This window comes from Carcharodon carcharias, chromosome 16 (genome assembly GCF_017639515.1).
Source record: "Carcharodon carcharias isolate sCarCar2 chromosome 16, sCarCar2.pri, whole genome shotgun sequence".
NCBI classification, from domain to species: domain Eukaryota; kingdom Metazoa; phylum Chordata; class Chondrichthyes; order Lamniformes; family Lamnidae; genus Carcharodon; species Carcharodon carcharias.
Window position 1 is genome coordinate 67,376,020 of NC_054482.1, and position 26,629 is coordinate 67,402,648.

The following is a 26,629-nucleotide window of genomic DNA, read 5'->3' on the forward strand; positions in this document are numbered from 1 at the left end:
GCACCATAACTATATCAAAGAAAGGTTGGAACACCGTGGCCAGAGCCTCCACAGTTTCCACCTTCGCTATCTCTAGTAACCTAGAATGCATGCCATCCGAACCAGGAATTTTTTTTCTGAGTACTGCCAACCTTTTAATTACATCCACTTTATTTTTGTCTGATTCAATACCACCAGTACCTCCTCCTTTACTGCTGCATTGACAGCATCCTCTTCTTTTGTTGCAAAGTACTCATTTAGTACCTCAGCCATGTCCTCTGCCTCCATGACAAAATCACCTTTATTGTCTCCAATCTCTTTTTCTGACTACAATTTTCTAATTTATATGTTTATCACCAATGTTTGAGCTATGTTAAGTGCTAATCTATTCCCATAATCTCTCTTTACACCTTGGTCTGCAGCAGGAATGGGAGAAGGACTTAGGCCAGGAAGAGAGGGACAAGAGGTTGAGGTGCCAACATTCCTTCCTGTGAGCCACCTCCACCAGAACCTGCAGTGCCGCATCTGAGAACCTGTGCTCCCTCTCCTTCAGTGCCTGAGCTAATTTGAAACCGACCATTGTATACTAAACAGAGTGCCCGACACCAAAACAAAAATGCCTGGAAAAACTCAGCAGGTCTGACAACATCTGCGGAGAGGAACACAGTACTCCACACCTTCAGTGAAAGTCAGTGTGAAGAGCTCACATATACTCTTCCATTGAAATTGTGTCTGCTGCATGAATGCTAAACCTGCAGCTTTCTGGTTAGCACCTGCAGGCATGATCAAACCATAATGATCATCAAATTAGCCTGAAAATTGTGTTCTAAGTCTGGACATTCAAACAGGCATTTCTTATTAGCACAGCACTCACTCAGTGCCTCTTTTCACCTTTTGGTCAAAATAATCCCTATACCTTTATAATCTATGGAGCTGTAGTTTTGAATGTCATTCCTTTCCCTTTGTGGGATGTATCTATTCTGTATCCAAACCATCTTCTCTTTGAAGGCCTCCCATTGTTCAATGATTGTTTTACCTTCCAATTTTTGATTCCAGTCCACATGGGCTGATCCTTTTTGACTCACTGAAATTAGCCTTCAGCCAGTTAAGTATTTTTATCTTTGATTGTTCATTGCCCACTTCAATAATTCTCCAAACTCAATGATATTATGATCACTGTTCCCACATGTTTTCCTGCTGAAACATGGTCTACTTGTTCTACTTCATCCCCCGGAACTAGATCCAGCAGTGTTTCTTTTCCCTTTGCGCTGGAAGCACAATGATCAAGAAAATTCTCCTGTACACATTTCAGGGACTCCTTCCCCTCTTTGGCCTTTACACTGTTACTGCATTTAATATTGGGATAATGTGGAGAGGAAGGAGGAATGATGGTAAGTTAGATAATGCTGTGGTGAATGATGCCTGATTTGTACCAACAAGAAAAATCTTGCTTATCTGACTGGCAAAATTTCCTCTACAGTGCCATCTTCCTGAGCAAAACATCAAATGACATTTTGTTACTGCTACTTTAAGACATTTCTTGAAGTAACAGCCAGACACACGCAGAGGAGCTGCACTGCACAGCAGAAAAGTACAGAGTCAGCAAGTTCTATTGATTAAGAACTAACCTTAAAGTGGCTCCCTGAGCATGTGGATAGACTGTAAATGGGGAAAAATGTCACAAGTTGATTTGTAGAACTAAATGAAGCAACCTTCACATTGACTTTTTAAAAATATAATAAAATACAATGAAAGCATTTCATCAAATGTCAATAGCTAAAAAAAAAGGAAAACCAGTAGGTGGCTGGAGGTTTTTTTTTGTGCGAACACCTTTTTGGACTTCGGTAGTAAGCTTTCTTTATGTGTTTGGAGAAAATTGCAATAATTAAGCCATTGTTGAATTTTCCCATATGCTTGAGAAAGACAAATTGATTAAATATACAACAGTGTTGCTTTTTGGACTGTGGTCTCATTTACAGCATAGGCCATAAATTAGACAGAATAAATACTTCAATGTGTCGGCAGTAGAGCTGCTACGTCAGAGCCGCTCGAAGGCTGGTGGGTGGAGAGAAGAGTGTTTCTTGATAATGATAGTCACGTCTGGGTCTGTCTGGTAACCAATGGAAACCAGACATGATGTAACACCAGGATGAACTTGAACTTGGGGGACTTAAAAAGGGAACAATAGACCAGAGTAATCAATAAAGCATATTTCTGTGAAGGATTACAGCACTGCTCTTGGATAACCTTGCCTGCCAGGCAGTGAAAAGTAAGGAGTGGGAAAGAGCCTTGTTTTAATTTAAGGGGGTGGGCAGAAGCACTGCAAACCAACAGAGTGCAGTTAAGAGGGAAGGAAGGTGCTGTGTTCAATTGCACCCCCTGCTGACTAAAGTTAGTAATATTTTACAGGAACGTGGGCTTTTTAATTAAGTGCTGGTAGTACCGCAGTTTTCACTTTAAGTTGCATTCTTTCTTGCTCACTTTAACTGTAAACACCATTTTTAAAAAGTTGTCCTAGCACATGTTGTATATGTTTCTTTGTTTCGCTTTTGGCTTTAGAAGGTTCACTTTTACGTATTAGCGACATACTTTTATAGAGTAGTAAAATATGGGCAACCAAGTACAGTTAAATAGATGCATTAAGTATGTTGATTAAAGTTTAAAAAAAAGGCTTGGAAAAAATACTTAAAGCCCCTAAAAGGTTAAAATACTTCAGCTGTGTGACAAGAACAGTTGAATTAAATATGCTTCATTAGCTGTAAACCAATTTATTAAAACTGCACAAATGCACATTGTTTTTTCTCTTTGAAAGATTATACGTTACATGTAAGACATTCTATTACTAATCTTTTTCCCGCAAATAGTACTTTTTTATCAATTAACAAAGCAGCTTAAATGGCACGATTGAATACCAATTTTCAAAGCGTACATTCTAAATACCAGCCAATTGCGGTTCTGCTGAAGCTGCAGTATTCCCTTTGCATTGATCTGCTAATTGATGTTGAGTTGCATTAAAATCTGTGCACTCATGCTGATTTTGAATAGAGAACCTTGCACTTTCAACTTTAACCCTTTCTAGCACAGACAGTATGGTAATATAGTGGTTATGTCACTGCACTTGTAATCTAGAATGGTGGTTCTACAGAAAAGGAGTTTGAATTCCATCACGGCAGTTTGAGAATTTGAAGTCAATTTTAAAAAAGACTGTGGAAAAAATTGGTATCAGTAACCAAGATTGTGTGGCGGTCTGACCATTTCTTGGGAACTTACACTGTTAACAACACCATTTATTGGAAGAAATATCTGCCAATTTTGCCCAGCCTGAGCCATTTAAAAATCCAGGTGCTTCGAACGTCCCTCTGAAATGACCTACACAGTTGTACTAAACTGCTACAAAGAATAGACTGCAGTGGTTCAAGAACAAGACCAACCACCAACTTCTCAGGACAGCTAAGGATGGGCAATAAATGTTAGCCTTGCCAGCAATGTCCACATTCTGAGAATATATAACAAAAAAAATCCAGATTTTCTTTGAAGTTCAAATATTCATAAAGTCAAAAGATATATGGGCTGAATTTAATGTGGCCAGCTCCAAAGGCAGACCAGAAAGCTGGCAGTCAACCCCATCTCTAGGCAGGAAGGAGTCTGAATCACAGAGAGTCGAGAAAATGACTGCCTCTCCACCCCATGCCTTCCCTCCAAATTCTATGGCAACCCCACCACATCCCTGCCTGCCCCCATAAGCTGGATTAAATCCTGCCCTATGTGTGCAGCTCTGATTGAAACAGAAAAAAATAATGCTGCTGAACATCAATGGGTGAACACATTGGCAAGTGCAACCACTGGCGACTTGTGATTGGCCTGGATGTGGCTGGTTTCTCAGGAAAAGAGAAGACCAGCAGGAGACACGATTAAGGTCTTAATTATTAAGAGTTTCAATAGAGTGGATGTGGACAAACTGTTTTCACTCATTGACACCTCCAGGGAAAGGGGGCATAAGGAGGAGACAGTGGTCTAATGATGTTGTCACTGGACTAGTAATCCAGAGACCTAGGCTAATGCTCTGGGTGATGGTGGATGTTTGGGTCAAGTCCCACCACAGCAGCTGGTGCAATTTAAATTCAATGAATAAATCTAGTTTCAGTTAGGGTAATCATGCAACAATTGTCAGTTGTTAAAAACCCATCTGGTTCACTAATGTCCTTTAGGGAAGGAAATCTCCCATCCTTATCCAGCCTTTTCTACATGTGACTCCAGAGCCACAGCATGGTGGTTGATTCTTAACGGCCCTCTGATATAGCCCAGCAACCCACTCCATTCAAAGGAAGTCAGGAATGGGCAACAAATGCAGCTTTGCCAGCGATGCTTACATCTCATGAAAGAAGAAAGAGAAAAAATATAAGATAGCTACTAATAGATCATTGAAAGATTTTTGAAGGAATTTCTTTACACAGTGTTGAGTGTGTGAAACTTCCTGCTACATGGAGTGACTAAAGCAGGAAGCATTGATGCATTTAAAGAGAGGCTTGATGCATACATCAGGGAGAAAGGAGTAGAGGAATATTAGAGCTGTAAGGGAAGAGGGAATTATGAGCGGATTATAGACCCAAGCATAGACCAGTTGGGCTGAGTGGTCTGTTTTGTGCTATAGGATCCATGTAATTCTATATAAGGGCCAGAAATTTATAACAGCTAAAGTTCAGTGGAAATGGAAGCAGATGTGATACTTTTAAGATATTAAATAATATTAGATTACTCACTGGATAAAAATAAGGAAAGAATTTGAGACTTTAAAAGGAGACTGAATTATGTCTGTTCCAATTATCCCTCCGCTTTTAACCCCGCCTTCACCAAGAACTAGACTTTTGTTGTTGGCTAGGCCAGCAGTTATTGCCCATGCTTAATTGCACTTGAGAAGGTGGTGATGAGCTACCGCCTTCAACTGCTGCAGTCCATGCAGTGTAGGGTCCACTCACAGCACTGTTAAGGAGGGAGTTCCAGATTTTGACCCAATGACAGTGAAGGTATGGTCATAAGGTTCCAAGTCAGAATGTTATGTGACTTGGATGGGAGCTTGCAGGTGGTAGTCTTCCCATGTGCCTGTTGTCCTTGTTCCTCTAGGTGGTAGAGGGCTCGAGTTTGGAACATGTTGTCATTGGAGAGTTGCTCCAGTGCATCTTGAAAATCATACACTCTTTGCTGCAGCTGTGTGGTAGTAATAGAGGGAGTGACTGTTTAAGGTGGTGGACGGAGTGCTGATCAAATATTATCTTGGATGGTGTAAAGCTTCTTGAGTGCTATTAGATCTGCACTCATCCTGGCAAGTAGAGAGTATTCCATCACACTCCTGACTTGTGCCTTCTTGATGGTGGACAGGCTTTGGGTAGTTAAGAGGTGAGTTACTCAACTGAGAATTCCCAGGCTCTTGTAGCCACAATATTTATATGGTTAGCCCAGTTAGGCTACAGTCAATGGTAACACCCAGAATGATGATGGTGTGAGGATTGAGTGATGGTAATGTCTTTGATTGTCAAGGGGAGATGGTTAGACTCTCTGTCAGAGATGATAATTTCCTGGTACCTATGTGGCACAAGTGTTACTTGCCATTTATCAGCCCAAACCTGAATATTGACTAGGTCTTGCTGCATGTGGGTATGGACTGCTTCCGTTTCTGAGGAGTTCACAAATGGTGCTGAACTGATGTATTCATCAGTGAACAACCCCACTTCTGACCTTATGATGGAGGATGTCATTGATGCAGCAGCTGAAAATGGTTGGGCCTAGGACACTACCCTGAGGAACTCCTGCAATGATGTGCTGGGATTGAGATGATTGGCGTCCAAAAAACACAACCATCTTCCTTTGTCCTAGATATGACTCCAATCAGCTGAGAGTTTTCCCCCAATTCCAACTGACTTCAGTTCTGCTAGAGCTTCTTAGTACCACACTTAGTCAAATTCTGCCTGATGTCAAGTGCAGTTACTCTCACCTCACCTCTGGACTTCAACTGTTCTCTCCACATTTGAACCAATGCTATAAAGAGATCTGGAGTTGAGTGGTCCTGAGCATCAGTGAGCAGGATACTGCCGAGTAATTGCTGCTTGATAGCACCGTTGATGATACCTTCTATCACTTTACAGTTGATTGAAAGTAGGCTGATTGACCAGTAATTGGTTGGATTGGATTTGTCCTGATTTTTATGAACAGTACCTGGGCAATTTTCCACATTGCCAGATAGATGCCAGTGTTGTAGCTGTACTGGAACAAATGGCTAAGGGCACAACTGGTTTTGGAGCACAAGTCTTCAGTCTACAGCCAGGGTGTTGTCAGGACCCTTAGCCTTTGCTGTATTCCATGCCTTCAGATACCACGTGGAGCTAATTGAGTTGTCTGAAGATTGATTTCTGTGATAGTGTGGACCTCAGGAAGAGGTTGAGATGGATCATCTACTCCGCACTTCTGTCTGAAGATGGTTGCAAATACTTCAGCCTTATCTTTTGAACTGGTCTGCTGGACTCTCCCATCAATGTGGATGGGGATGTTTTTGGAATCTCTTAATTGTCCACCACCATTCATGACTGGATTGTAACAGGACTGCAGAGCTTTAATCTGATCCATTGGTTGTGGGGTCACTTAGCTCTGTCTATAGCATGTTGTTTCCGCTTTTAATCATGTATGTAGTCCTGTGTTGTAGCTTCAGCAGGTTGCCACCTCAATTTTGGGTATGCCAGCATCTGGCACGTTGTCCCACATTCCTCATTGATCCTCATTGTTCTTGACTCCCCACAGTGGTAGACAGTTACAAAATGCACTTGAGTGCTTTGCCCATCTTCTTACTTGACTAATGTTTTAGATGGAGTGTTTACTTAGGTGTTCTCTTTAAATAAAAGTATTATTCTGTAACTGAAATCCAAGAGGCAGTGTTTCTTGCCTTTTTACAATCATTGCCTTCAGTGAGAAAATCTCCAAAGCGTATCCTAATGATGGTAATACACTGGGGAGATTTTTCTCCCCGTTGGGAGGGGTTTGGGTGGGAGTGGGCGCGGGCCGCCCGCGATCAGCTGCGCACCGCCTTTTTTACGTGGGTGGGCCAATTGAGGCCCACCCAGTGTGACGCGCACCTGGAAGAGCCTGAGTGCTTCCTGTGGGGGGTGGGAGGGGGGCTGCCTGAGTCATGTGAATGAGCGCAGAAATTTCCCTGAGGCACAGAGCTGCCTCAGGGAGATAAGTTTAACTGCAAAAAAATTTAAGACATGACCCCTCATGTGAAACTGTCAATGAGCTGGGACATGTCTATTAATTTTATTAAAATTTTTTACTTTAAAAACCTTCATGAAACCTCATCTTGCCTGTGGATGAGGTTCCATGAAAAATGCAAAGGCCGCCTGGGCTCTTTGTCTGCCCACCGACCTTAAGGTTGGGCAGGCGGCTCAGTTTATTGATTTAATTGAGAGCTAACTGGCCTTAATAGGCCTTTGACAGTACGGTGGGTGCCCAGCTGACTAGCTGTGCGCCCGCCGAACTGAAAATCTGAATGATGCACAATGACATCGGGACGCACACCCGACGTCACCTTGCATCATTTTACGCCTTGGCAAGTGGGCCCCGCCCCCGCTCGCCGAGCCGAAGATTCTGCCCATTAGTTCAAACTTGTTTATAATCAGCTTTAAATTCTGTAAAATAGTTATTTCTGAGTAAGTTTTCATTGGCAATTAACACATGAGCCTCTTTGCTACAAAAATAAAATTCGCCCAGATGTTTGTATGGCAATACTCAGTTTGCCCTTTAAAACCACCCTGCTTTCCTGCAGGAAATAAATCAATCCTATGTAAATGACCCTTTTACAGCATTCAGATGCTTCAACAAAATGATTGGAGCAACATCAAGAACAATGGGATATGCCCTCAAGAAACAAATAAAATGTATCAAATAAATCTAGCAATCACATAAACTCCTATAAATAGGATCCAAGTTGTACTTAAAAATGAAGTGGATTAATTTCATTTATATAATTTTCAAAAATGACAAAGAACTAATTGAATAGCAGAACAGGCTTGAGGGGCTGAATGGCCTATACCTGTTCCTATGATGTTCTTCAGATTCTCGCTTTGCACAGATAACATTGTAAAGGTGTAATAAGAATAGGTCCACACGAAGGCTGAATCATGAATCTTTACCTTTCTTAGAATACTTTTGGTGAAATAAAAACTTTGATAGTAATAAAAATGAAAAATGTTGTTAATGTGTAGCAGCTCAATTAACGCCTGAAAGCAAAAACTAAGTTAATAATTCAAGTGTGACCCATCAGCAAAATTATCGCAGTTAGGTTCTGACCTGCTATATGCATTTGAAAGGGCAAATGGTAATGGATATTCAACTCTCCTAACAGTGTTCCTTTTAGGATCTTGGATAAAGTACATATAATGCACAATGTCAAAGCTTATGCTCGTATAAAGAGCATAGAGTCATTATTGTGGATAAAATCAATGTTCTATTAATGTTTCATCTCCTACTCCAATTTAACTGCTGACCAATTTAAATATATTTTGAAAAAGCTTTAAGAAGTGAGAGACTACTTTTGGTTTGCTATATCTTGCTGATTGCTGTCTAAACTAATTCTGTTTTTTTTTCTAGTCCTGGTACCTGGGATAAAGGCCATAGCTTCCCGCCACCCAGCAGACAGACCACCTGACCCCTTCCCAACTCTGTAACATGGGAGCAAGACATCTTTACTTCAAGCTGTGGGGGGAGGGGAGATCAATAGAATTTCAACAGAAGAAATGACATGAAACAGCACGCCTAAAGGCTGAATGATGAAGACCATAGCAATGGATTTACTTAATAAGAACTGGTCATACTCGTCATTTTTGTTACCGTGCTATTGATATGTAAGGGTCTGTTACTGAGGAACTGAAATACTTAGGCTCTGTTAGAAATTTCTGAAGTGTTTTAATAGTAGAACATAGGCATAGCAAGGTAGTTTCTCATACCGGATAGAAATAGTCCGCTATCACTTACTGACTGTATGAATATTACACAATTATGTAGAGTCTAACTATTTCAGGCTATCTCCAGCAAGCAGGAGACCCTCAACAGGTAAAATATTAGTGAAAGATAATGAAACACAAGTGTTTTGAAGTTCCATAGCTAAATCCTGCAAGATATAAAATACTACACCATGGAAATAGCTAGGGCAGCTTTCTCTGCAACATATCACAAAATACAGCTCTTCTTTTTTTCCAGAAAATTAATTAAACGCAAACCCAGCTATATACTGACATACATCACTTATCAAACCCAGCTATATACTGACATACACCAGTTATCAAACCCAGCTATATACTGACATACATCAGTTATCATGGCTCCGAAAGGCATCCTGAAAGGTATATAAAAATCAAGCATCTCACAGCAAGAAGATTAAAATGCTGCATTCACACCATTTGTTTTTGTTCTTTTTCTCCGACACTTAATAAGAAAAAAATGTTAAAAATAAGAAATCCATGCAAACTGGGGAGGATGGTCTGCTTTGATTGAAACTGACAAGAATCAATCAAAAAAGGTTTAATTTTTTTGATTAATTGAGTAAAGTGCAATTTCATTGGATAGTTAAATATCTTTGTATGATAGAGATTGTTGAAAATTCTATTTTTGTTTTCCAAGTCCTCCCACCCCAGGACTCTAAACTATCGGGGTAAAATCATAGCCTTGCAAGAAAAAAAGGGGAGCTATTTTTTGCTTTTTTTATTTTTTTTAAAATAAACTTGCATCCCTCAAGTAAACTGAAGGAAGATTTAAAAAAAAAAAATTAAAAAAAAGCTAATGGTGCTTTTACCAGATCATGTAAACTACATTCAAAATTATAGCTAATCGTTGTTTTAACTAAGCACATAATAGAAAATCGCCACATTGTACTACAAGTAAATTTCTTTCCAAGCTCAAAGACACAATACATGGATTAAGATCTTGACGAGTTTTTCAGTGTTTCACCTCAGAATACTGGAATTCAGATCCACATGTTATATCTAGGAATCTATCCGTATCGATTTAAGCAACTTGTACATGTAAGTAATAAAAAAAACACTGCATTGAAATAGATTTTTGACCAAACAGCAAAGCAAACCCTCATCCATGCCATGAGGTGCGCTTCGCAAATATTTAACAAACCATTTTCCCATGGTATACCAACCGTATATATTCTCTGCTTGGCTTGCCAGCCAATCAGACATTTAAAATGCATGATCTAGTGTTAGTGACTAATTTTTATATAGACAATGTAGGAGAAATGTATAGTGCATTAAGACACAAGAAATATAATCCCTATTCCGGGCACTTGCCTTTTGAACCGTACTTGTTGGGCCTAAGAAAAGGGCCTCTACTACTGTCCTATACAATCAGTAAACAGAAAGTCTTGGGAAGACACTTTTGCTCCTCACTTTTTCCCTAATGGAATAAGTTTCTTGATTTGCACGAATGATATTAAAAAAAATTCCGCATCAATGTGCCTTGCCCTGGATAGCAATTATACGTGGAATCATTGCACATGTTCCTATAATGTAACAATCCTCTTGGGTCTTTTCCTGGTGTAGCAATCAGAGACACTTTTTAAATGCGACATTGATGTCAGCCATTGTAAAGTTTCAACATGTAGAAAACAAATCAGTTTTTCCGCAGATAGGATTAGATTTCATTGTCCTGTACGGTCAGTGCTTCTGAAATCTGTAGATGCTAGTGTATCAATATTTTTTTTGGATGTTGCTACGTTTTAATATTATTTGGTGTCTTCCTTTGTTTTCCCAGATATATGAAAAAAATATGCAATACCTGATTTATCATGTAGAAATGTTTAGCAAGTTTTACTTTAAATTTTTTTTTATTTGACCAAAGTTGGTGCTGCTGTTAACGCAGTCTGTTAGGTGTTTGTCTTGTAAATTGTAAACGCTGAATGCACAGACAGGAAGGGCTCTCCTTAGAGTTGCAGTAGAACTGTGAAGCACTAAGCTGAACCCTGCTCCAACAAATTTCAGAACAGTTTGTTCACATTTGAGCCTTAAACTTTCATTCAAATCCCAGACCCATTTTTTTTCTCAGCATAGCAGACTGCAAGGAATTTGCATTCAAGAAAATCAAAAAATGCCCATTTTATATGCACATTTGAAACTTCCAAGTTTTCAAATTGTTTACTGATTATGTATATTAAAATGATTAAAACAAGTTTCTGGATTTTGATAGGTGTCTACTAAGTGGTGAGTAAGTGTTCCACAATACTGTATTGTGTGATTGTAATTGTTCGATGTAATTTCTTGTAATCCACATCCTTAGCCTTCCTTTAGCACGTAGCTGGGCATTACATTGACATATGTGCACTATAAAGAGCAGCTTGCAGTGCTTCACAGTGAAGGGAATAGCACGGACAAACTTTTTTTGTAAGAACCTTGTTAAAAGCCAAGGTTTATGAGTAGAATTGGTTGTACATACAAAATAATAAGTAAAGGAAATTGCACCCTGTTTTTAAAACAGTTTAAAGAAAAAGCAATAGTGCGGGCAGTTATTTTTTTTATTTTTTTTTGTTGGTGAGTGCGATTAGTCGTGGCTGCAAAGCAAGGAAAGAAAAAAAGTTGAGCTGCCCATTCAGCAGATTTGTAATTTGTATGTTGTATAGTTGTATTAATTACACTGATTTAATCTGCCCTATTTTGTAATGCAGGAACTTTTGTAACATTGTTAAAATGAGAAAAAAAATGTCAACCTAGCTTAGTGGATTTTCTGATTGTTTGTTATAAGGCAGCATTCGTAGTATTGCTATTCCTCTGGGAACTGGATTTGAGTTATAAACTTTCCTGTTTCCTTTTTTGTATGTATTTAAGTACTTTATTTTTCTTCTCGATTGGTATGGCATATTCCTATACTTATAAAGTATAGGCTACTGAAGAACCATTGTAAATGGATATTACATGCTGTATTTTTGAAGGTATTTGTTGTTTCAAGTCTGAAAGATGCTAGGGAAACCTGAACAAATTTAAAGTTTAAAAAAAGGAAAAGTTTTTTAAAAGGTTTGAAAAAATGATAGTGTGTAGGCAAAAGCGTAAAGGATGAAACGGACTGGGGTTGTAAGTATTATTAAGCTAACTCTCTTTCACAGTATCATGCAAAGAACACAACAAAATGAGAATTCAGTTTCATTCTGGAGGTATAGACAGCATGTCATTCTGTTAATCCAAGGGATGTGTGATTTTTTTTTCTTTCCTTCCCCCCCCCCCCCCCCACCCACCCCCCACCCCCCACCCCCCAACCCCCCTCAAGCTGGATAAATGTTAACCCTTGAATATTGAATTATCTTTGCATCATTTTTAGAATGTAACCTTAGAATGTTGCCGAGGTAGATAAAACAAGCTTAAAGTCTGCAACATCAGGTTAGAAATGTATGTTTTTATCTTTTGTAATTGTGCAAAACAATGATCATGGGTCTTTGTCTGACAATAAGTCTGCAGTTCTGATTGACCGACTTCAGAGTCAAGGTTGAGCTTAGTCAAATAACAGTAGAGCCAGACTAGAAATTGCCCGAAGCGCTAGATTGGCTTTTCTTCATCAGAAAGGGAGGGAGAGGGATAAAGACCACACAAGAATGAGATTTCCTCTCAAAAGCATAGTTCGCAGAATTCAGTCAGCCTGCAGGAATATGCAAGTTCCATGACAGGTTTTCTCACCTTTTTCTTCATGCATATTGCAGCTTTGTAGTGGCAGTGTTGTTAAAATATATACTGGACAAAAAAAAATCAGATACACAGCTTGAGACAGTTTTTTTCCTTGTGGTGATTTTTGGAATGTCAAACAATATTACACTTTGAATTGTGTCTCTGGAAATATCTTTGATAGAAGGCCTCCATGGAACAAAATACCATAAGAACATGACTTTGAGATTGGCTTGATAATATAAGGAAAGCTTTAATGGCACCTGGCAGGATTCAGATGCACTAAAATAAAGTCTTGTCTTGAGAGTAATGCATGCATCAGCGTTTGACAGTAAAATCCAGCTTCGCAACTGCAAACCGAGGCTGTATAACGGTTCAGCTCGTAACTTAGGAAGTATTTTTAATAAAAAAAAGTTTAAAAAATGTTTGCAGCCAGTACTGAAAATTGCTTTGATGTGTAGCAGGTAACATTGAAGCTGTTCCATAGCACTTAATTGTAATGAATACTGTGTCATCAACTTTATAATTAAATTTACTGTTAAATGCAAATCCATTACATGGTGCTATTACAGGCTGGCAATGAAATGTGACAACTTGGGCTCACTTCACTTGCTTTATGACAGTGTAAATGTGTAGCAGTGTTTTCTGCATGGGAACTATGCACAAAATCTATGGTTAACCTTGGTATCTATTGAGTTTACGTCAATCCTTGCCTTTTGTCATTATTATAAATGCCAGCTTTAGATAAAAGAAAGAAATAAGAATACCAGCATATTACCTGAAACATTACAAAAAAGTGGTGCCTGTGAAATCTGTATTATATGAATCTTCTGAACTACAATTTTCTACAACGGTCGCCTTCGCTGTCTGTCAGAACCTTCTCCTGATGATTAAGCAAATGTAAAGTAACCATACAATATTACTGCATGCTATTCCATAATGCTTATTGAGCTGTATAAATATTACTCAAGTTTATGTTAGTCATTTTTTTTTCCTGACTTGGTTCTTGTCAGATAGTTTTAAAGATATTTCACTGAGAACACATCTGACTATTTTTGGGGGTGTTTTCAGTATTTTTCGAGGTAATACATTTACTTTTTAAAAACATTTTCAGTATTACTTTTTTGTTTGTTTATTTTGCTTCACCCTAGGGGGTGGGCACAGTTCAAAATTTAGAAACTGTGTACCCGACAACACTTACCTGACAGTTACCTATAAGTGGCATCGCACGCGATTCAGTTTGATTTTTTTTTAATGACGTCTGTGCATTTACCATCCCATTACTGTGCAGCAGTGCTGTTTTGTCTGGGTCAGAAGCTCCTTTCCCAACAGAAGGACTTAAGAGAACTTCAGATTTTTGGGAGCAGGTAGCACTTTAACAGGCGGGTGAATGGGTACCCGTGCCCACCCCTACCTTCACACCAGAGCACGTATTTTTAAAATGAGAAAAAAAAAGTGGCTGTTTAGTTTCATGCACGGTTGAACATTTACTTTAGATGAATTCAGTAAAAATGTTGTGCCTCTAGTACTGGCAATGATTCTGTTCTCGTGGTCATTTTTTAAAAAAAACGTGTATGTGAAAGTATGTTATTGGTTGAGAAACACTGTGGGCATCAATTCTTACTCAACTAAATCTCTGCAAGTTTTGAGCTGGTGTGGATTAGTTTAACTCTTGTATTCAACCATTAGTGCTACCACCTTCTCACATTACAATACGATTACTGGAAGCAAGTGCTGCATTTCCTATGCAACAAAAAAAGGAAAATAAAATGCTAATGCTACTGTACTCTGTATTCATGTCTCATTTTTATGGTGCCTTTAGTTACAGTGGTAAACAATATCCCATAGAAAACTGAATGGAGTGGAGATGGGGGGAATATTCCTGTCCAAATGCATAAGAAAATCGGGCAGCATGTGTAACCACCAGTGGATCCTCCACCACCCATTTTGCCAAAGTTGAATTTCATATGCTGTGCCTCCTTATTTTGCCTTAGCACCTATATACTTTTATGTTTCCAGACATAACTGTTCAGCTTACAGCACTGACAAAATAGTATAGCCCTGTTAGCAGTCTTATTGCAGAGCATCTTTTTATTTTCTTAAAATGCTTCTTTTCCAGACTTTCTTCGATAAGATGATAATGACCGCTATAATTAATTCAATGTGAATTGTCTCAAGACGTTAATGGGAAAGAAAACTGCTACATAAAGGCAACTGTGGCTCTTGCAGCCACAGTATTTATAAGGCTAGAAACTAAACTGGAGGAGCCATATAAATACTGTGGCCACAAGAGCAGGTCAGAGGCTAGGAATCCTGTGGCATGTAACTCACCTCCTGACTCCTCAAAGCCTGTCCACCATCTACAAGGCACAAGTCAGGACTGTGGTGGAATACTCTCCATTTGCCTGGATGAGTGCAGCTCCCACAACACTCAAGAAGCTTCACACCATCCAGGATAAAGCAGCCCGCTAGATTGGCACACCATCCACAAACAATCACTCCCTCCACCATGCCAGAAGTCCCATTTATCTATTACCCTTGGGCTAGCTGATCTACATTGGCTCTCAGTCAAGCAATGTCTTGTTTTTAAAATTCTCACTCTAATTTTCAAATCTCTTCATGGCCTCACGCTTCTCTATCTCTATAACCTCCTCCACACCCAGGACCCTCCAAGATATCCGCAATCTAATTCTGACATCAGCATTTTCGTCAGCCCACCACTACTGCCTTTGGCTTCATTTGCCTGGACCCTAAGCACTGGAATTCCCTCCTTCCCGCCACCTCTCTGACTTTCCACCTTGCTTTCCTTCTTTAAGATATTCCTTAAAAACTACTGCTTTGACCAAGCTGCTCTCCTGGTCAGCTGACATAATCACTCCTTATGTGGTTAATGTAACATTTTGTTTTATAATGCTCCTGTGAGGTTTCTTGGGACATTTTATTGCATTAAATGTGCTATATAACTAAAAGTTGTTGTAAAACTTTGGACGTAATACATATTTAAAATATCCCCAAAACACAGGTCACTCCTGCCCTCATTACAGCCTAGGTCCAAACATAGACAAAACAGCTGAACTCAGGAGGTGAGGTGAGAGTGACTGCCCTTGACATCAAGGCAGCATTTGGCTGAGTGTGGAATCAAGGGGCCCTGGTAAAACTGGAGTCAATGGGAATCAGGGGGAAAACTCTCCACTGGTTGGATTCATACCTAGCACAAAGGAAGATGGTTGTGGTTGTTGGAGGTCAATCATCTCAGTCCAGAACATCACTGTAGGAGTTCCTCAGGCTAATGTCAGAGGTAGGGATATTCACTAAAGATTGTGCAATGTTCAGCACCATTTCCATCTCCTCAGATACTGAACCAGTCCGTGTCCATATGCAGCAAGACCTGGACAACATTCAGCCTAGAGCTGATAAATGGAAGGAACATTTGCACCACACAAGTGCCTTTAACATTCAATGACATTATCATCACTCAATTCCCCCTCTATCAACATCCTGGAGGCTACCATTGACCAGAAACTGAATTGGACCAGCCACAAAAAATAATGAGGCCAGGATTTTTAGGATGGCAGGGTTTCCCTTCTTGCTATCTGAGCAGTCAGCAGAGAACACATCCCTGCTGAAACTGCCTGCCCAATTGCCATTTCACACTCCAACAAGCGTTAATTGGCTGAAGGTGGGACTTTCACCCCTCACTCAAGAGGAAATCCAGCCGAAGAGAACTGCTAGCCAATCTGCCAGAAACTGCAGTGGATAGAACTGGGACTGCAAGTAGTCCCCAGAGCCTAAGTCCTGGGAGTCCAGGACCAGGTAAGTTTTGACGGTCTTGTGGCAGGCTGGGGAGATGAGGTCTGGGGGCTGCTGCAGGAGTGTGGGCAGAAGCAGGTAGGGTGTTTGTGGTGGGGCCAGGGAGAGGCAGGAGCCAGTCTTTTTGAGGGAGGCACCAGATGGTTAAAAGAAGGCTACTGATGGAGGCACCCCCCCCACTTTCTTGACCAAGGCCCGAACAGATTACTTCCCCCCTTCCTCCTGCCAGCCTGAAAATTGAGGTTGGGCAGGAAACGGCCCATAACTGGTGAATAAGAGGCCTCATTTGGGGCAAGGGTGGGCCAATTGGCCAAGGCTTTGCCTATGCCAACGAACATCGAGGAGAGGTCAGGGTGGGTGGGAGCGCGGTGGGAAGGCCATCCAAAAAATTTTGCAGCCACCCCTCCAGCTACAAACCCACTGGCGGGAGAACATAGAATTGTGCCCTGTGGCTACGAGAACAGGTCAGAGGCTTGGAATTCTGTGGAGAGTAACTCACCTCCTGGCTCCCCAAAGCCTGTCTACCATTTACAAGTCTCAGGTCAGGAATACTCTCCACTTGCCTGGATGAGTACAGCTCCAACAATACTCAAGCTTGACATCATCCAAGACAAAGCAACCTGCATGTTTGCAGCCCATCCAACACCTTAGACATTCACTCCATCTACCACCGATGCTCAGTGGCAGTGTGTACCATCTGCAAGATGCAATGCAGCAACTCAGCAAGGCTCCTTCGACAACACCTTCCAAGTCTGTGACCTCCACCATCTCTAAGGACAAGGGCAGCCGATACATGGGAATACCACCATCTGCAAGTTCCCCTCCAAGCCACACACCATCCTGACTTGGAAATATATCGCCGTTTCTTCACTGTCCCTGGATCAAAATCCTGGAACACCCTTCCTAATAGCACTCTAGAGTACTTAACACCACATGGACTGCAACGGTTCAAGAAGGCAACTCACCAACAGCTTCTAAAAGCCAATGGGCTATAAATGCTGGCCCAGCCAAGCGACACCAACATCCAATGAAATAATATTTAAAATGAAACAGTCTTATTTGTTTTAGTTACTTTCCAATGTAATTTTTTTTATTTTTGAAGTCAGGACATTGAATCACAGACAATATTATATTATTAACTTAGATGTGTTCAGTCCACAGGTATCTGCATGTACTCCCATCATAGTACATATGGAGCAACTTGCTTTTAAGATAGATGTGACATTTTATATGCATATTGGTATCCTTAAAATAAGTGTTGCATTTTATAACTAGAATAATTTGAAAACTGCAGTATATACTGCATATAGAGGTACATAGAATAAGAGGCAAGGAAGACCGAGGAAGCCATTGAACAGAATGCCAGGTGTGACTTGTTACAGAAAGGGATTCAAACGATTGAAGCAACTAGGCTCCTTCTGAATCAACAACAATGAAGTGAATTCATTCAACACCATTGTTGTTGCTGATCTGAGGGGTGAAAAGTTAGTAATAGTTTTGTATTAACAGACTCCAAAAGGAATGGCATATGGAAGAATTTATTTCCCTTTATAAACCACTTGCCAGTTGTTGGATCACACTTCTTTGCCAAGCAAACTTTTTATTACAATTGATGCAATTATTCGTCAATTTCACCATATCTATAAGATGGCCCATGGAGTATAAAGAGTTTGGAAATTCATATTTACAAACAACCCCTGTAGATGTCACTAGCATCTCTTCAATAAGGGATTTAAGAATCTTACTCATAGCAGCTATTGATATAGCATCATCATAAGGCCTAGGTCGGTTAATGGGAATTTATCTCCTGGAGTGACAGCCTAACACATTTAATAGCCCACTGGAATTCACCAATAATGGAAGCATGTGTCCTGTACTCGCATTAAGATGTTTTAAAATGCAGCATTAAAAGGCTGCTATAAATCCCCTGATGCATTCCAATGCTGCTTCAAATTAACAGGGGCAAGGCCTCTGTAAAGTGGTGGCATTCTGCTGGCTACAGTGTAACACACCACATTGATGTATCACCCTATAATCCAGCTGGATACCTCAGTAAAAGTGTTGCTTTCAGCAGTTTATTATAATTTATTACCTATTTCCAAGTAAATTTTAAAATCCCTTACCTCCCTGTGAGAATCAGATCAAAGAGAACAAGCTTGAAATGTAACATTTTTTTTCTGTTTTGCACAATACCACTACTGCTGAAGTGAATGTGAGGTCTTTAAGTATATGTGTTTTCTTTATGTATGTGCATCATGATACCCAAATTCAGCATGTTGGGAAGTATACACATATATGTTGCATCAGGGTAATGGTCCCTAATGCTAGTAAGTCTAAGCATGACAGGCCAGCTCTATGACTGCATCTCAGCATGAGGTAAGTGAAATGAACCAAGAATACATCAGCTTTGACTGTGTTTTAACTCATCTCTAACAATCTCAGAGTCAATATTTCCTCCACGACAGTGCTCGTTGTTAGCATCAACACTTGCTGTTCAAACTGAAATACTACAAAAAAAAGGGAAAACTGATATAAAGGATGAGAAGTTAATTGTAAGTGTTTGCAATTTATTAAGGAGATACTGATGATGAGAGGCTTCTTTGTTGAAAAGATGTAATTAATCACTGAAATATTGACTGTGCGGGTATCAGCTGTCCCATTGGAGCTATTGACTCTGATCTTACACCACATCCTTTCGCCATGTACTGAATCAAGTTGAATTGTCTAGTAAATGTTATGATTGTTTCTGCATCAATAAGCATTCATGCTAAACCATTCTCTATTTTAATAAAATAAAAATGAAAAAATACACCTGAAATAAAGCAGAAAGTTTTCATTAGTCGGAATCAGTAAAGAGAAAAGAAAGGTTGACATTTCAGGTATGTTAATTCTTCAGCACAATAGATAAATGCGTAATTTAGTACTTTGGAGGTTCACTTGGGAGTTTTGCTGCCACTTTTACTCAGCTCTGCTTAAAGTACTGTTTTGCATTGAGGACATGGATAAGAGGATGAGGGACAGATACCACAAAAGTGGCTCAATTGGAAGCTTTAGAGTCAGACTTCAGAAATGCCCACTCACCAAGGTTGGCAGAACAAGAAAGTTTTACTTCGATTTCTCTGCTCATCAATTTTTTTGAAAGCTATTCTACCCCCAGAGGTTAATTCGAAAAATGTTAATGGCCCAACGGTGATAAACCTAGAATTCACTGCCTAAATTGGTGGCTGAGGTTGAAATGCCCAACTCATTTAAGATACTTGGATCTACATCTGAAGTGCTGTAATCTGTAAGGCTACAGACCAGGTGCTGGAAAGTGGAATTAAAATGAGCATCTTTTTTTAGCTGGCACACACAACGGACTGAATGGCCTCTTTCTGCACCGTAACTTTTCTATGGTTCTATTTGTCAAGGTCACTCTGCCTTGTTTCCCACCTGATATTTGCAAGTAGCATCAGGTGATCTTTCCCAAACTAGTCAGCTGGTCATGATTACATCAAGAAGGTGATTGATGTCCTATTCAGTAGAGGGGCCCCATTTATATCCTTCCAGTGAGAGCAGGCTAAGAGAGAGAGAGAAAGAGGCTACTATCCAATTCTACAGTGGCAGACTTCCCACAGGTACAAGGAGCAACTGACAGAATGCCTGTGTCACCCAAAGTCCCATATGACAGCCCACTCAATTTTATGAATAGGGAAGGCTTTCTTACAGATACAGCTAGTGTGTGGCACCAATTACCTTTTTCTGCACACCAATGCCAGATGCTCAGGAATCTACCATAATATTTTCAGCATACAACAAACCAGCCTACTTGACTCAGAGCCATGTTGGATGGTTAATTAGTGATCAGGGCTATATCTTGCCATCATGCCTAATGACTATAGTAAGGACTCTACAGACAGAAGGTAAAAATGGATAAAATGAAGCACATATCACTACAAGAACTATCATACAGCAAACTATTGGAATTCTCAACACCTCTTTTAGGTGTCTGAATAAGTATGGTGGAACGTGCGATACAGTCCTTCAAGATTCTGAAGAATTACTTGTATATTGCTGTGATCTGCAAAATATCACAATTAAATAAAGTTTTCTGCTCCTGGAATCTGAAACTTCATCTTCAACCTTTCCCTCTTGTAAAAGGTTGTGCACTACCCTCTCTTTATGTGCACTCAGAATTTTCAGCATTGCTGATCTTCTAGTTTTAATTCTTTGGCACAGGTTGCTAGAGATCTTTCCCTTTTGAGGGAGAGAAGATAATGTTAAGGACTTGCTCCAAATAACTGCGTGCATCCTGTAATGATGGGAGGTGCATTGTCTCTTTTTTTTATTCTTTCATGGGATGTGGGCATTGCTGGCAAGGCCAGCATTTGTTGCCCATCCCTAATTGCCCTTGAAGTGAGGCCAGTTTACTAGGTCATTTCAGAGGGAAGTTAAGAGTGAACGACGTTACTGTGGATCTGGAATCACATGTAGGCCAGACCAGGTAAGGAAGACAGATTTCCTTCCCTTAAGGATATTAGTGAATTAGATGGGTTTTTACAACAACCGGCGATAGTTTTATGGTCATTACTGAGACTAGCTTTCAATTCCAGATTTTTATAATTAATTGAATTTAAATGTCACCAGCTGCCATGGCAGGATTTGAACCCATGTCTCCAAAGCATTCACCTAGCACTCTGGATTACTAGTCTATTGACATGACCACTACACCACAGTCTCTTGAAGTAAAGAGCTGAATCTTTGGCTCGGCAAGCGGGGGCGGAGCCTGGTTGCGGAGGCGTAAAATGATGCGCGGTGAGGTCAGGCATGCGTCCCGATGTCACCGCGCGTCATTTAGATTTGCAGTTCGGCGGGCACACAGCCAGCTTATTAAGGCCATTTAAAGATCAATTAAACTAATAAACTGAGCCGCCTGCCCAACCTTAAGGTTAGTGGGCAGACAAAGAGCCCAGGCGGCCTTTGAATTTTTCACGGAACCTCATCCACAGGTGGAATGAGGTTTCAAGAACCCTCTTAAAGTGTTTTAAAAGTTTTTAATAAAATTAATGGAGATATCCCAGCTCATGTGGCAGTTTCACATGAAGGTACATGTCCATAAAATTTTTGTTTATCTTTAGTCAATATTTCATAAGTCGAAGTAATCGGTGCTTCAGGGAGATTTCTGCGCTCTTTTGCATGCATGCACATGAAAAAGCGCACTCCCAACTCAGGGAAAACCCACCCGCCCGCACAGGGAGCAAACAGTGTTTCAGGGCGCACATCATGCTGGGTGGGCCTTAATTGGCCTGCCTATGTAAAACTGTGACATAGACCCAACCGGGGGTGCCGATAGGGTCTGCGCCCGCCCGCAGCTGCCCCCACACAACCCCCCTGACAGGGGGGGGATCATTCTACCCACAGTGTTTTTCAAGACATGCCAGACAATGCCACAGTGGTTTTGAGTAAATAATATTCATAAGTGCAGATGTTTCCCATTTCAGAAGTGAGTGCCACGGATATCCAGATGCAAGGAGAGAAAGCATATGAGGTAAGGTGTTGAGGAGTGGCTATATTGGTAGTAGAGGATATGGACTGACAACAGTGCCTTGGCTTACCTTAGATACCTTTATGAGGCTCTTGGATCTCTTCTGGCACTGTGGTTTCACTAACTGTCTCTTTGACCTCCTTCCAGACAGCCCACAGTGCCCTCTTTTGCAGCTTCCTCCCTTGATGCTCTATAATCCTGTTTTCTGTCCCTTACTTCTGCCAAAGAGACCTTCAAGGATGTGTCTGAAAATCTGGGGGGCCCTTGCCATTGCTGTCAACTCAAAGGCAATTACTGCTTCAGTCAGTTCTTCTTGTAGAAAAATTATGCTACTTTGTAACTGACTGCAGCCTTTTAAAGGCAGTACCACAGCAGTACCACAGTTGCCAGTGGTGATAAACCTGTGAGGGTACAACGCCAAACTGGTCCTGCATAACAAATGAGAGCCTTGGGAGAATAATAGCGGTGGGTTGGAGTAGGCTGACACTTGGTATTCGTGGTCTATCACTAGTCTGCCAAAGATTTAAAATGTGGCTTGTAAAGGTCCAAAGAAGAGAATGATTTAAATAAAATCTGAAAAAAATAAGATAGAGTTATTCACGGTGCACTAGAGTTATTATAACATAAATTAGCTGAATTACGATGCCTACAACAATCAGGAGAGCTTTTGTGTTGCCATTCAAAGATTACATTTTCAAGACTAAAATAGATTGTTAAATGAAAAAAATGCCATTGCAATGTAGTCTGAATAATTGTTACATATAGATAAGCATTGGTTAATAGTATTAAGTCATTGTTTGACCGCTGGTTTACTTTTTTGCATGATTACTGGATAATTGACTTTTTTCATGCCATCCCTTAGAAACACTTCCACGTCTGCAGGGAAAGTCAAATGCCTTTCTAAGCAGAAATTAATATGTTATAATTATACTTGTAATTAATCAGCATGGACAGATTAAAAGTACTATCACTGCACTGGGGTTTCTCAGACTGGTTCTGCTTATTAGTGATTTTGGACAGACAATATTGGAGCTATGTTTCAGAAAGAGTGAAGAGATTGGTGGCACAAGATAACTGAGGTATAGGGTGGAATTCTCCCAAATTTTCACTAAGTGCGGTAGCAGGTGGGTAAAACCAACGTTTTACCCGCCGGCCATGATGGTGGGTTTTCACACCATTTTGTCTTAAACCCGCCTCATTATTTATGCACTCCCAGGAAACATGCCATTTCCATGGCGGGTGGGCACTCTTTCGTCCGCTGGCCATCACCCTGCCGCCACATCACGCTGGGCACCATGTTTAAAGTCCAGCCGCAAGCACAGGGCTCATTGCTTCCAGCTCACTTCTACTACACAGAAGACATGGCCAGCAAAGGCAAAAACACCGCAGCCTCTGGTTTCAACAACGGGTCCCTCGAGCGACTGCTGCATGCCGTGGAGGCCGGCCAGGATGTCCTGTGCCCCAGCTCTGGCCACAGGATGGGCAGCAACGTGACCAATCCAGCTTGGGAGGCGTTGGCAGCGGTGGTGAGTGCCAAAGCCCTCAGAAGAGGACAGCCACCCAGTGCCACAAGAGGATGAATGATCTCTTCCGTTCTGTCAGGGTAAGTCACTCTTTTCATCACTCTTAACTCAGACAATCACAAACACATCATACATCCACAGGGCCCTCACTCACTGCCAGTTCAAGGGACATCACCATTCACTCTCTCACACACACCTTCATTATCCTCATCCCATCCATGGGACCACTCATCACCCATACAATGCCAAGCATACTTATCATTTGGCCTGGCAGGCGTCTTATTTACTTTTTCTCCATCTCTATCCATGCAGGTCAAGCTGGCACACAACAAGAGCAAGAGGTCGCAGACTGGTGGTAAAATGCCCAAAATTAATGTCCTCATGGATTTTGAAAACAGAGCCATCCAGCTGGCTGGTGATGACAGGGACCAGTTCTGTGCTGACAGTGAGGTCGATGCTGCTCTGCCAAGCGAGGATCCAGCAAAGCAACATCCATCAGACAGCCATGCTGTGAGTGATGTGTCCTCTTTCACAGGCCACTGCCATGCACTAATTATCTCCCCTTGCTTTCACAGGCACATCTGCCAAACAGCCGACAGAGTCTATGACCCAGGGCCTCCAAACAAGCCCTGAAGAAACCTCTGAAGAGGAATCTGAAGGCACCCTCCCTGAAGTCCTGTCATAGCACTTACGCACACCCTCCACCAGCGCAGAGACACACACCTCGGTGGTATCTAGCTTTAGAGTAGCCTCGGGATCACAATCTTCTGAGCACATCGCACAGTCTGATCCACAGCAGGGACTTCCCAGGTTTCCATCACTCGGAGGACTGCTGGAGACCAGGACGTTGCTGAGTCTGAGTCAGATGATGAGCCTCTGGACTCAGTCATTCCACAGTTGCTGCAAGGCAAGATCAGGAACATCAGGAAGGGATGTCCGCTGCACTCCTCAGGTTACAAGGCATGATGGAGGAGTCTGTCCACCTTCAGTCTGAGGTGATAGTGCCAGTATGCCAACGCACTGAGGTCAACACTGGCAGGATGGCGGCCGCCATGGAGACCTTGGTCCAGGACTTCGCTCCTGCACTGCTGCACAGGTTCAACTCCATCGCTGATGCCATAGTGTGTACGCGAGAGGGATGCTGGGGTGCTCAATCTCACTCCAGCTACCTCTGCTCCTCATGGAGTCAGGCTGACTCCTTGAGCCCGGGATCCCATATGGAGGAAGATCAGCAGGTGCATACTCTGGGCCCATCCATCCGGGTGACTCTTGAGAGAATCCAGCCCATCTGGCCCCCCTCTTCCCCTGACCTCAGCACCTCCAGCTCCTTAGGCCAAGGAAGGTGCCACTGCCACACAGCAGGACCCCGAAAGTGGGCCAGGGTCCTCCAAGTCTATGTCCTCCAGAGGACGCCCACCAAAGTCATCACAGACAGAGTGCCGCAGTCGGCAGGCTGCCTCCACCTCCACTGTGGATGTCCGGGGAGCAACAAGGCATAGCAGCAGTGTTAGGAAAGTTAAGGAGAATTAGTTGCAAAGCTTGGGCATGGGTGTTAATCACTTGTACATACTATTCACTATTGCCAATAAACTCCCAAGAATGTGTCCCTGCCTGTGGCTCCTTGTTCTGATGAGCAGTGTTCTTGTCACCCAGATGTGAAACCTTTCTGCACAAGATAAAGGCAGGTGTCTCAGTCCAGGGCCTCTTCCCTGCGTTCTGCGCAACCTTCAAACCAGAGTGATGGTTCGGCCTCACACTCCCTGGAAACATTATTGATGCCTGCACCCTGGCGGTGCTGGTCATTGTTGCCAGAATGTAGTGGACAGGCATCACAGAGTTCTCTCATTCTCTCTGTGGGCTCTCAGCACCTTTAGGGAGAGGCTGGCCCCACCTCTTCAGCATCTGTGACCAGTGATGCTGTGCTCCTGAAGGGCTCAGGCACTGAAATTGGCCAAAGGATCAGATGCTTCTAAAGTTTCATGGCTACGTCTCTATATTATGACCCTGAACATGGAGCGCAAGCACCCTGCCCTCAGCCAGACAGGGGTCAGACATTCTAAGAGGCTATGGATTTATTGAGTGTCCTCATTGCATGTTGTCATCATCCCCCTGCAATTGAGCAACTATTAGGGCCTCCATTGCATCTCCATGACAGGAGCATTCTCACAGAGTGTATTCGTGCTGCCATAAGTCAGACTGGAGTCAAACATTCACAAATGCAATGTGAGGATCTATGGGGTCACCTCATTGCATGTCGTCATCATCCTCCACAAACATAGCAGCTGAGGGCTTCCCGAGCGCAGCTGCCTCATCTGGCCAGTGTGAGGGCCTCATTTGCTTCATCGTCGCCTTCGAGTACCTTCTCACCTTCATCCCCATCGGCGTCCTCCTCATCGGAGGAGACGTCCAGCTCCTCCATTTCCTCCTCAGCCAGATCCTCTCCCCGTTGCAGCGCCAGGTTGTAAAGGGTGCAGCAGATGATGACAAGGTGTGAAATTCTCTGCACACTGTGATGCAGGTTCCACCAGACTGGTCCAGGCACCGAAACCTCATCTTCAGCATCCTGATGGTCTGTTCCACAAAGGTGCGAGCTGCTGCATGAGCCTCATTATATCATCAGTCTAAATGAGTGTCATCAGCCACAGGCTCTGTGGGTAGCCCTTGTCCCCAAGGAGCCAACCCTACAGCCTCTGTGGACCCTGAAAGACTCCAGGGATCTGTGACCCACTGAAGATGTAGGTGCAGTGCACACTTACTGGAAACCATACGCACACCTGCAGGATACGGTTCTGGTGGTCACATATCAGCTGCATGTTCAGTGAGTGGAATCCCTTGCAGTTGATGTAGTCCACCATGTGTAGTGACAGGGACCTGAGCACCACACGAGTGCAGCCAATCGCATCCTGAACCTGTGGGAATCCCGAGATCAGGGCGAATCCAACGGTCCTTGCATCCTGGCTGTCCTGTTCCCGGGTGAAATGCACAAAGTTGTGTGCCATGGAGAAGGTGGCATCCGTGGCATCATGGATGCATTTGTGGGTGGCGGCTTGCGATATCCCATAGAGGTCACCTGTGGAGCCCTGAAAGGAGCCACTGGCATA

The 26,629-nt window shown here is 42.0% G+C and overlaps 1 protein-coding gene across 9 annotated transcripts in view; it reads left to right on the plus strand.

Annotated features, from left to right (window-relative positions):
• The window catches only part of nfia (nuclear factor I/A), a 529,589-nt gene extending 517,757 nt beyond the window's left edge, over window positions 1-11,832 (plus strand). For all 9 annotated transcript variants that reach the window (XM_041208194.1, XM_041208200.1, XM_041208198.1 and 6 more), the window contains one exon: window positions 8,614-11,832. In XM_041208194.1, coding sequence (XP_041064128.1) covers window positions 8,614-8,631 — 18 coding nt within the window. In that variant the 3' untranslated portion in view covers window positions 8,632-11,832. The remainder of the gene's footprint in view (window positions 1-8,613) is intronic.
• The last annotated feature ends 14,797 nt before the right edge of the window (window positions 11,833-26,629 follow it).